This window comes from Poecilia reticulata, chromosome 18 (assembly GCF_904066995.2).
Source record: "Poecilia reticulata chromosome 18, P_reticulata-male-v2, whole genome shotgun sequence".
Classification (NCBI taxonomy): Eukaryota; Metazoa; Chordata; class Actinopteri; order Cyprinodontiformes; family Poeciliidae; genus Poecilia; species Poecilia reticulata.
In genome coordinates, this window is record NC_088847.1 from 14,305,247 (window position 1) to 14,317,482 (window position 12,236).

Consider the following 12,236-nt stretch of genomic DNA (forward strand, 5'->3'; position numbering starts at 1 on the left):
TTAACCAGACACATATTGTATGGGATATTTTATTAAGAATGACAAGTTGGGTTAAAAACAAAGTCCATTCATCATCTATTTAACAATTACCACACTCAAACACAGTATTTTCAAGGGTAATCAGAGCTAGAACTGATCACAAACACTTGACCACGAAGGGAACATTAGTGTAAACCGAAAGGCTTTTTCGTACAAAACATGAAACAAAGTCGAGTCAATCGTTACACCGTTGTCTGGCCGAACCCGTTGTTCGTAGCAGTGTTAAGAGGTCAGTGCATAATTAGAATTAAAGTATTAAAGGGCTCAACTGGAATGTAATGTTATTATACAACTGACTGCTACGTAAAACACACAGTAATGCCTCTAAATAAAGAACATTCACAAAAGTACGACTAAAACGAAACAAACGGAACTAAAAGTGCATATTGATACGTGTTTTGCTGAAACCAAAAGGAAAAATAGTGTCATGTTAAATTGCTGTTGACTGAAACTGCTATAAATGCGTATGTGTAATTTCAATCAAACGCTTAACCTCAAAGGGACCCATAAAACACAGCCGCTGTTCTTAGCACACAAAATCACCAGCGCTCGACCGTTTCCTTTACTGCCACAACACGGGATGAAACTACACATAAACACTCCACAACTTTCTCACCGCCCATCGCTCACGTGGTTCTCACTGTTTGTTCATTGAGATTTTGGGTTCGTACATTTGAACAGAGCAAACTATAGAAAACGGAGGGAGAACAAAGCCCAAGTCATGTAGAACTTTGAGCCGCGACTCGACACTTTTGCACCTCTAACTACCTGAATAATAAGCCCTAAAGGTGACGTTTATGAATGTCCGCCAGGAAAACACACATATTGGAGGTAATTAGATGCTTTGCTATAAATTGGCAACCTTCAACCGAGTCAGCAGAGCTCCACATTACGCCTATTATGAACTTTTGCGTTAAAGTCAGTCAGTTTAGAGTCATATCGTTGTAACTCCTCTAGTCTTGCAGAATCAAAGCATTATTTTTTTTATTTATTTTTTTTAAAAAGCTCAAAGTTGCAAGATCCAATAACTGCTACAAGATCCTTTTAGTTTTGCTATAAATTTCACTCTATGCAGATGACACTGTTATTTACTAAAAAAGAAAAATCATCTGGGAAGTACAGCCTTAATCACAGCAGCTGGAAACCACTGTGATTCACAGTCTTTACACACAGTTTTTTACACTCACAAAGCAATAAGAAGGTATTGTTAAGACTAGTGAGGCTACAGTCTATCGCTTCTGCGGGAGTGCGGTGAGTTTTACGCCTCCTCACACGTCGCCGTCTTCGATCCGGGCGAGCTGCCTCTCCAGCAGCTCGATTCTCTGGTTCTGAGCGAGCACGACCGCCCGTAGGGCCTTCATCTCCGCTAACAGTTCGCTCAACATTTCATCCTGAAACAAAGGAGAGCAGCAAATCAGAAAGCAGGTTACGAGAGCATAAAGATGGCCGCCTGTGGGTGTGCAGACGGTTTAAACCATTAGGAAAGGATCTTTACCTCTCTCCTCGGCCTCTCGGTATTTCCATCCGTCTCCCTCGCGGTCGCCCGTGGCTGCGGCGTTTCTTCTTCCACCTCCTTGGCGGCAGAGGTAGGCGTAGGCGTAGGTGTGGGAGTGGCCGCTACGGTTGCTGCCGTGGCGGCGCCCCCGGCCCCGGAGTCCTGAGAGCTGAGCTTGGGCTTGCTTCTGAGGGTGTCTCTGTGTTTGGAGGGAGGAGCCGCGTACCCTCCGCTCAGAGAGATGAGCAGGGGCGCCGCGTCCTGTCCCGCGATCCATTCGTCTGCCAGCAGAGCCGGCTCCAGGCCTGCAGTGTCTGGGTAAAGGTCTCCCTGGAAGAGATCTGACTGGTGGGGCAAAAATTGAAACATAGCGAGAAAAGGTGTTTGTTTTTTTTCTCTCTTCTGTACATTAATCCAAGTAACATTCTTTTAAAGGGCGTGTGTGCGACTTACTTTACGTGGTACAGTCATAGAAATGGGTTCCACTTTCCTTTCATGCAGCTTGTAGAACCTGCAGGTCGACAGGAAATTAATAACGGAACTGAATAATCTTAATAGTTCAATCTTGATGTAGAAAAAAGGTTGAGTGGAAACTATATGTACTTTGAACTGGCAGAAATACACCTTAAGTCAACTTTTGAATATTTTTGAGGAAGCAGATGAAGTTTGATGTGATAACTGTAGCGTAATTTTGCTCAGAACACTGTAAACCACACGGAGACGTTTCGCAATATCGGTATTTTTGCATCAAAATGCGAGCGACCAAGATTGTATTTTACGTTGGCCACAGCATGACTCTACCAATGAGAGTCAGCAGGAAAGCATGCAAACCAATTTAACGAGCAGGATAAAGAAAAAAAAAACAACCTTGTAACACAACTTCCCATATACTGTATTTAGTGCCACCATTAAAATAAAGTATTCTTTTACTGGAGTGACATTACTTCATATTTTAATTGTTCTTTTTAAATCCTATTGACATCCAATCTAAATATCTGAGTACATTCAGTCAGTTGGGGTAATAAAATCTTTAACATAAGAAATGGCAGATGAAAGTTAAGTAGGCCTGTCAATTTATTTAATGATAAATTAAAACAAACTCAGTAATTTCCATTGGCATGATTTATTTTTCTGTCTTTCTGCCAAATACTGGAGGATAAAAGTCTTCAGTTTGGTGCTTTGGCCTGAGCCAGCCCTTATTTTGAAGGACAGCTTTGTTTACCAAGACTTCAGAATTCATTTTATTTGTTGCTTTATTTATCTATTTTGGATATTTAACATGTCTTCCAGTTCATTAGAATTGAAAGCTCCTCTTTGAGAATGTATTCTTGCATTATTATCTTGCCATAACCATTATATTACTTAAAAAATTGTCTCAAAAACAACAATATTACCGTTTATCGCGATAACTTCTGGAGCAATTAATCATCCAGCAAAATTTGTTATCGATACTGACCTGGTAAGTTGGAGACTAACAAAGAAGAACAGTTACTCATCTAAAGATGGGCATATTAACAGTTAGAGCAATAACAAAAAAAATGAAAAACAATCAGAAATGTGCAAAAAAAAAAAGAAAAAAAAAAGCTGGATGAGGACTGAAGCTGCAAGCTGCAACCACGCACAGTGTGCAGGATGCTCACCGTTAGAAACCTTCAACGTAGGGTGCCATGTCTGCATCATCAAGTCACCTTAACATCCACAGTATGCTACCACATGCTAACCAGTTCACTGAGGGGCATGTCAGGATAACAACTTTACTTTGAACTTCAGTCAAATGGGAGTAAGATTAAACATTTTAATGCCTTTTACGAAATCTTTACCAGTAGAGCCACGGATGCAGCGTGCTGTTTGTTTGATGCCTCTAGTGAAATGTACTCACCTGTTTCTGCAGAATATTCTAAACATAATATTCCAAATGATTACAGCAAAAAAAAAGCAGATTTAAAGAGCTAACCTGGCAATTTCACACTTGTTGACATCCACGCCTCTTTTACAGAGAAACCCCGCGCCTCTCTGAGGCTCCTTACTGCTGTATAAACTCAGGAAGTGAACGTAGGGAGACTCGTCTGTCACTTCAAAGTACCGGATGGTGCAGTCACCCTGAAATGGAGAGAAATCAAACTCACCTGCTTGAAAATGGGTGCGAGGCTACGTTCTGCATTTAAAGCCGTTACCTTCCCACAGAGGTACACCATGTTTGTGTCGGGGTCATAAAAGGGAAGGAGAACTCCGTTACTTGTGTCCATTTCTTGTACAGCCATTGGCTCAGAGAGATCTTTCTGTAAAAACAAAAACACATCGAACGCGTTACAGGAGAACATTAGAAATTAAAGTGCAGAGATGTTCTCTGTCGAGTCTCAGGAGTCCGAGTTGTTTTGCATGAAAGGAAAGAAAGGGTAGCGACTTCTAGATGTTAGAGACATACCCCAAAATACTTCCAGCAGTAATTGCAGCAAAAAGTGTTTCGACAAAGCATTGACACAGATGCGCCTAATTAAATAATAATAATAAAAAAGTAAACCCATGTATCATTTTCCATCTCCGTCTAACTTATGAGTTGGTCTGAGTTGGTCTATCATGTAAAATAAAATTAAATAAAATGTAGCTTGATGTTATACCGTCACAAAATTAGGGAAAAAAAAAACGTTCAAGAGGAATGGATGGATGCTTTCATAAGGGTCTGAACAGCTAGCAAGCTATCCTGTACAACAACATTTTCTGCTGTGAAACTCCACTGAGTTTGTAAACGGCTTCGGAAAGCTGTTGTGGTGGAGACTTACTGCGTCCCACAAAGCGAGCTGCCTCTCACTCATCCGGCTGAAGCCCGTGGTCAAAATTTTCCCATCGGCGAGGAAGACGGCTCTCATGGGCCTTGTACCATCATGGACCTTTTCTCTGACCTTTTGGGAGGGAAGAGAGGCTGATAACAGACTCACACACACACACATCATGAGTAATGATACAAATGTTTCCCACATGTCTACACACACAGATATATATATATATATATATATGTATGCATAAAACTGTGATGCTACCTTCAGGACAGCGCCGCGGCGTGGGTCGATGATGCGCAGGGCCTTGTCCTTGCACACAGTGCACACGGCGCTGCCGTCCTTATTCCAGCTGACGCTGTAGATCAGGTCCGGATGGGCGTCGGCGAGCTGGTACACGAGTTCGCCCGTGCCCACGTTCCACACAAAAACCACGTTATCGCAGCCTAGACAGACGGCCGACAAAGAAGCTTGCTTAAAATCAAAAGACGGGGAGTCGAGGTAAAAGTTCTCGTCTTTGAAGCATCGTGATGAAATATACACACACGATATTATTTTGCATGAAAGTTCAACCTTTTTTTTTTTAAATCTATTGCTGGAATTTCATCAAGGAGGCAAAATTGAAATAAGACACATGAGAGCAGAAACCACCAAATCGAACGAGGCAAAGAGGAAGCTCGCCATGTCCAAAGCTTGAGTTACTCAGACGGATTTCAAACGAAACGAAATCTGGCAGCTTCGGCATGCGTTTGAAACTGTAATTATTCGCCGGGTTATTTACGTTCTCCTTTAATCTCGCTACGTGTTAATAAATCCCCAAGAAGGGAAATCCTATTCCCCGCCTTCATTATGCAGCAGCGTTGGACCTGACCGCCGCCGTCACTGAACACCAAACAGGAAGAGGAGAGCAGCTCCTCAACTCTCACTTTCTACAGAACTCGCGCAAAGATATAGAGAAGTCCATTTATAAATTGTATTTAACAAAAGATAGAAAATAATATACATTTGAAAAAGTTTGGATTACAGCAGAACAACCTTACAACAGAAAACTGAGCAAAATCTAACCTTTACATTGAATCGTGATTATTAGAAATGTTCTTACTTTACTTCAGTAGGATACTTCTGCATTTATAATATTGTTACTAGAATTGGGGTGGACAAATATACTTATCTTAAGCAATTGTATGTTTATTATAATTGCAACAAAACCAAATATGACAAATATAAAATAGTTTCAGTCTGGAGAATGCAGAAGAGAACACACTCTTCCCGTAAGGCGGGCTTGTGTTAACCTTTGAGAAATGGCTACAAGAATGTAGCTAGTGCGCAAATCACAAAAATTCAAACAACCTCAGCAATGGCTGGATGAGGACCTGGAGTTATGTTGCTACAATACACAGAGAGGAGGAAAAGTCACTATTGGTTGATGAATAACCTACAAGTAAGCAATGGAAAAACACTTCCTTATCCGGGGCTCTCAGCCAGGGTTAACGAGAACTGGACAGTAAAAAATGATCCCACCTGCAGTCAGTAGGATGTTGAAGGCACAAGGGTGCCAAGCCAGGATTCCCACTCTTTTACTGTGGCCCTCCAGGGTCACAATCGGGTCAGTCATCGGGCTGGTCAGCCCGCCGTCGGGGATCTGCCACACCTTCGAATGACACAACAAACTCTGTGTAATGCTGCACCTCTGCAGTGCTTCTCGTCTTGCCCTCTCACAGACCCGATTAGGCTGAGTCACTCAAGACCCAGCAGTGTGCAAAAATAAAACCATTTATCTGTTTCCCGTGCGGAAGTGGATAATATTTTGCTTTGTGTGCAACTGTTCTACTTTGCAACATCATTTTAGAGCAACAGTTTCACTTTGCTCCCTTATTTTATATATATCAACCATTTAATTTCTTTGTTGCCCTTACTCAGTTGTTTTTTTTTAAATATTCTAATAATAGAAACATATTTCCTTTAGTAACACAGTTACTAGTTTCTTATATTGAAATTATTATGATTTTACAAGAATTATACAAACACTGGTCCTGAGAATGAATGTGATGTGACTTTGAGGCTCATAATAATTTATTAAAGTTGCTCTTGTTCCAGGTTAGAGTGATTATATAACGTCCAGCGTGAAGGGATTTTCAAAACAAGAATTGGAAGAGTATTCAGAGTTCTAGCTCTTGATTTGAGCTGAAGATTTTGGAGCTTTATCGTCCATTTTACACAGTGCAGATGAAGTAAATCACCACCATACTTGGCAGTTTGCATTGCGTTCTTCAGTTTGGAAAGTCTCGCTGTGAATCCTCCAAAAGATTTCCGGCTAAACAGCTCAGACTTTGCCTCAACTGTCATCAAACTTGCCCTCATCAAGTTAGCAGTTAAAACGTCACTTACTACAAGACTTGGCGACTGTCTGCATACATTTGAGCCTGCATGTACGGTTTTGACAATGTGAGGATGAAACAAAGCGACGAGAAATTCCAACTTCTGCAGCACAATCCTCGTTTCTAAAAATGTTTGTTTGTTGCATCCTGGAAAACTAGTTCCTAAGAAAGCCTCTAAAAGCCCAGAATAATAACTGTAAATCTTGAAACCTGGCCGTTAACTCGTGGTAGTAAAAAACATGCCAGTGGTTGATCTGAAACCAGCTGGTTAAGGGGCCACAAACCACCTCCAAGTGACCAACGCTTGCCTTCACTGTGCAGTCCTCTGAGGCACTTGCGATGATGTTGTCGTCATGGGGACACCACTGGATGTCCAACACAGGCGCCGCGTGTCCGCAGACCGTGGGGCAGGACTGGTCGATTCTGCCGCTCTGTTTGGAGAAAACAAAAAGCTCAACTCCACTGACCTGAAAGGCCGCATGCGTTACAGTACACTGCCGTACAGTCTGGACTGCAAAAGTGCTTCGCGTGCATTAGTGGGATACAAAGGGTGATGTCAGAGCGAAGCTCATTGGCTCGAAAGAAACATATTGATCCCTGGTTTTATCGGATACGGGACGCTAATGCAGACGGTCAGACCTTGCCGATCGGAACGACGAGGAAGGCGCCTCCTCCCCCCGCTTCGATGATGACCGCGATGAACTTGGGGTTGACCGCGCAGAGTGGGCCGTCCCATGTCACCCGGGACACTCTGACGTCGTCGAGGCAGTGCTCGGCCTTCCAGGCCTGAGCGAAGACGTGGCGAAACTTGCTCTGCCGGACCACACCTCTACGGAACGACATCCCTGCGGACGGATGGATGAGGAAAACACTGTTAGAGCGGAAAAACGTGGAGACATTAATTTATGTGATTTGATTTGACGAAATGTGATCTACTCGTCAGTTTTTGTTCCGCTGTCAGCAGAATGCAAGCTTGCTAAATGTTTGAATTAAATGTTTTTTCGCAATATATAGATATATATTATACAAAAGCAAATAGGTCTTCAGAATTGTTTTTGTTTTATTTTTAAAGGCGATGACTTTAATTTGCTATTGATTTCAAATAAACTTTGTGTTTTTATGTATTTGCCTCTATTGTTGTGTATCTAAATTAATACTTTCTAAAGCTAAATACTCCAGAGATGCCGTCTCCTTTTGTTATATGCTATTTAGTATAAAATGAAGTGACAACATGTTAAATATATTTGATAAGAAAGCAGAGAAATCAGATTTCAACTGTGTTTTTTATTATTTGCAGAGGAAAGCAGATTTATGAAATGGGTTAAGGCCAAAATGTCCATTTACCTTAACTAAAGGTTAAAGCTTATAACATAGGCTATCCTTATTGTAAAATAAAATAAATATAATTAGAACAATTTGCAACATTTTAAAGCCCCGTGCGTCAAACTCCTGTCCTTCAAGGTCCGATATCCTTCAACTTTTAATTATTTACCAATTATTTGATTCAGTTGAGGCACATCAAAAAGTTGCAGAACACCAAGGGACCGGAGTTTTACGCCTGTGTTTGAAAGAAACTCTGTCTCCGTCTCTGTCTGTTTGTTTTAAGTCTATAAGAGGGAGAAAACAGGGCTGTCAAAACATCAGGCAAATTCTTTTGTGCTTAGACTTTGTCCTGGAAAAGTACAGTCAAGACTGAGTGGACGAAAACGGCACGAGCGGACCAAAACATGCTGGGACAGAGGAAGCAGAACTGGGGGAGGGGGGTTGGGCAGTGGAAGCTGCTGAGGTCCAGCTAATGCTGTGTGGCTCGTGAAGCAAAGGCACAACATGAAAACACACGGGAAGGAGGAAGTCTACACACACACCTGGAAGGTTTTCATGTCATTAGGTTTTTCTGTGACGGGTCGACGCAAAGTAGAGCAGAATTAGGAGTGACGAGGTGTACATTTGTGTTAAATCTTTTTAGTTTGATACCCCTAAATAAAATCAAGTGCAGCCAGTTGCCTTCAGAAGTCACATGAGTAGACAGTGTATGGTTTTATCTGGATGTAAATGCATGTTGTGAAGGCCTCAGAGATTTGTTTAAAAAAAAAAAAAACATTACAGAACAAACAACATCATTAAGACCAAGAAACACAGCAGACAGGTCAGGGAGAAAAGGTATGGAGAGTTAGATTTTGGACTCAACCTGTCCATGGAGGTCCCCACTTCTTACCCAATAACTACTGAACCCCCCCTGCACCAATCCCTCGGTGCAGGGAGGGTTAAGAGGACAACAACTTTGAACCTTGTAAGGAAAAGTAGGCATAGACAATGGATGGATGGATAAATCTGAAAGCAATATCCCAAACTTTGAACACACAGGGCTGAAAATAGAAGACTACATCAACTCTTGGTCGTCTACCAGGTGGGAGAATTTGTTCATTTCCAATAGGGAATGTAAAAGGACAGCAAACACGAAGAAGACGACGACAACTTTGAACTTTTTTACCTACTTTTAAAAACCAGCACCCTTAACACCCCGGTTCACACATTAAAAGCGTGGTGGCGCTTCAGAAGCTGCAAAAGCTTTGGAGACCAGAGCGGAGTCTCTTCAGACTGGACCCTAAACATACAGCCAGAACTTCAGTGGGACAGTTTACATCAAAGCATATGCATGTTCTACAAAGGCCTAGTCAAAGCCTAGACCTACACCCAAAAAGCTGTGGCGAGATTTAAAGTTGACGTCCCTCTTCCAACCGATCTGCCTGCTGTCTGAGCTATTCCGCGAAGACAGACCGGTAAAGACCTAAATACTCCAGCAAAACCCATTTATTTTTCCGTTTCACAATTAAAAATTCTACGAAAAACAAATTGTGGCCGTAACGTGGCAAAAAGAAAAAAGCTCAAGAGATATAAATACTCATGCAAAGCACTGTTATGCATAATTTGCAAATGAGGATGCCATTGCTTCAAAAGCCTGCAATATCCCGCTCTATGTAGACCATATTCTAAGCGTTTTACTCCAACATCACCAAGCTTGTATCAATTCTCATTATTTTTTTTCCCAATTGTAGCCCTCTCTTAATAACGAGGTATTTATACACAGCATCTCGACATGCAAAGAGTGACTAGGGGAAAGAGCAACAAAGGATGGGCGTCACAGCGTGGTTAAACCAATAGTGAGACGTTTTTTTTAAAGAGGAACGCTCCCATATTTTAGAGGACAGTAACGTACCTGTTTTTTTTTTTCTTCTTCTTCTTCAGCGATCGTGCTTAATTAGAAACAGGATCACCAAAGGCTGGTGGCAGGCGTGACAGGAGGCCAATAAAATAATCCGCCGCCAGCAGCAGTAACTTAATCCCCTCCCGTGTCCAGGCAGGCGTCCGTGGCTATTGCGCAGACCTATAATAAAACATGACGCTGGATGAAGAAGAAAAGAGCGAACATGCCTCTGTTGTAAATTTCAAGCATTCTAAGCCACTCCGCTTGGTTTTATTGAAAGTCTGCTGCAGGAAAGAAAATGTTCTAACCTCAAAGACCATGTCCCGCGCTGGTAAAGCCTAATAAATAGTGCACAGCGACGTTGAAAGACCCCCCCGCCTCCTCTATTGGGAAGAGATGCAAACGCTCCGTTCTCCCTGTGCAAACGCCTGGTTTTGGAGCGATGGATTGAGCGGAATCCCAGACACTTCCGCTCCTGGGAGGACACATCAAAGATTAGGTGGGAGGACAAGATACTTATCTCCCATAGGCTTTCCTGTGTGTTGGGATGTGTCCCTGCACCCCTTCCCCCTCAGGCCGCGCGTCTACACTGGGAATTACGGCCGCGCTGTGACTTCACAGTGCATTCAAGTTAAGTGGTAAACTACGTGATCTATTAAAAAAAATATATACAAAATTAATACATCTTTTTAATATTACTATGAAAAAAATTCAGATCAGTTCAAACTTATTAGAGACACAATATCCTGGTCCTTAGTAAAGATTAAAAAAAAATAGAAAAAGGGAAAGAAAAGAAAGAAAAATTTTGGGAGTTACTGCAGTCCACAGGGTTTTATCAAGTCTATAGTTATTGTGACTGTACTCTGAAATGTCAGGGAATTTCTGAACATATTATACATTTTCCAGAAGATCTTAAATTTAATATAAAAAGTTGGACTTTTTAAAACTAGCTAATTTATCATGCTGACCTTTTTTTCTTATTATTTCTGGGTCAATTATATAATACAGCTAAGATAACATAATTATTAAAGTGTCATCAACATAACAACGTTGAGGACACATCATTACTTTCTTTAGTCAACATTGATAATCCAGCATAGGACATGACTTGAATGCATCACGGAGGTAAAACGCGGCCGTAAAAAGCTCTCTAAGACGCGCAAATGTTGGGAAAAAATAGATGAAAATCGAAAAGGTTTTGCTGTCACACGTGTGAATGAAAACAATTTTTTTCGAAAAAAAACCCAACAGTTGTCAATTAGAAAAAAAGGAACTACAAAGTGACATTTTATTTTACCACCGTGGACGTGGACTACGTGTTATTATTATGACTCGTTTATGTGGAGCTTTAGCGCCACCCTGTGTATTACTTTGGCAATACATGTGGGATTACTTTACCACCATATAGATCTGTATTCAGAAGGCGATGTCCTCACCGAAATTCTTTTGGAGGTTACACACAACAGGAGCTACTTTTTCTGTAAAACCACAAACTGTTCCTGAGAAATTGTTCGGTTTCGTTCAAATTCAGCAGTGTACGTCTGTATCAACAGGTGGCTCCGTGGCGCAATGGATAGCGCATTGGACTTCTAGGCAAAGGCGAAGTGATTCAAAGGTTGTGGGTTCGAGTCCCACCGGAGTCGCTTTTTGGCGAGACAGCAGAAAAGTAGAAACTACTTTTAAATATGTTATTTTAGCTGTATATTCATATGCATAAGTTTAAACACACATTCTTTACTTTGGTAACAGATCTATAACAAAAAACAGATTTAGTACGAAATTAAATGGTCGTGCCGATTATGCCTCTATTCGTTCCCTTGTGGGGAACCGATGACATTCCCTTTGCCTCGTTGCCACTGCGGTTAATCTGTCACAAAGTATTATGGTTTTATCACTCCCATAAATGTCTACGAGCAATCGCTTAGGTATTTTGTCATATAAGGGTTTAGATCCAAAAGGTATAGAAATTAAGTTTTATACAAATTGTTCACAAATAAAAATTCACCTGAATTGAATTACAGATGAGATCTGGTCATTTATTCATTAATGTTTTCTTCCTAATTTACGAAGATATCTTCGTAAATTAAAATCGTTTGCCACAGGAACATTCTTTATGACCAATGTTTTTATCACTAGGGTTACTTTGTTTGTTTGGCACTGCGTAAGAAATGATTAAACCAATGCTACCGCTTAGTAGTTGGGGAGTTTTGTGAAACAAAATTTGAAATGAGCTGAAAATGTAATAGTGACAGAATCCGAAAAGAAACTCAAACTTTAACAGGACCGCTTATATGTGGCTTAATGTAAGATCTATGATCACAGTGCATCATAAAAACATCAGTTAT

At 41.1% G+C, this 12,236-nt stretch overlaps 1 protein-coding gene and 1 non-coding gene across 5 annotated transcripts; one reads left to right on the forward strand and one right to left on the reverse strand.

Annotated features, from left to right (window-relative positions):
* Positions 1-13: 13 nt before the first annotated feature.
* On the reverse strand, positions 14-10,466 carry coro1b (coronin, actin binding protein, 1B). Of its 4 annotated transcripts, XM_081600121.1 has the most exons (13): positions 10,200-10,466; positions 9,904-10,071; positions 9,182-9,291; positions 7,326-7,531; positions 6,995-7,117; positions 5,830-5,959; positions 4,573-4,754; positions 4,315-4,434; positions 3,709-3,813; positions 3,489-3,634; positions 1,988-2,045; positions 1,535-1,879; positions 14-1,430 (listed from the first exon to the last, which is right to left on the reverse strand). In XM_081600121.1, the coding sequence occupies exons 4-13, from the start codon at positions 7,527-7,529 to the stop codon at positions 1,308-1,310; spliced, it is 1,536 nt and encodes a 511-aa protein (XP_081456247.1). In that variant the 5' UTR covers positions 7,530-7,531; positions 9,182-9,291; positions 9,904-10,071; positions 10,200-10,466; the 3' UTR covers positions 14-1,307. The 4 variants fall into 4 exon arrangements, with proteins under 4 accessions (XP_081456247.1, XP_008433592.1, XP_008433594.1 ...); XM_008435370.3 differs by lacking the exon at positions 9,182-9,291; XM_008435372.3 differs by lacking the exon at positions 9,182-9,291 and having other exon boundaries at positions 9,904-10,089.
* Positions 10,467-11,446: 980 nt separating this feature from the next.
* On the forward strand, positions 11,447-11,534 carry trnar-ucu (transfer RNA arginine (anticodon UCU)). Its single transcript is given in 2 exon segments — positions 11,447-11,483; positions 11,499-11,534. It is a non-coding gene; the product is annotated as a tRNA-Arg (tRNA).
* Positions 11,535-12,236: the final 702 nt, after the last annotated feature.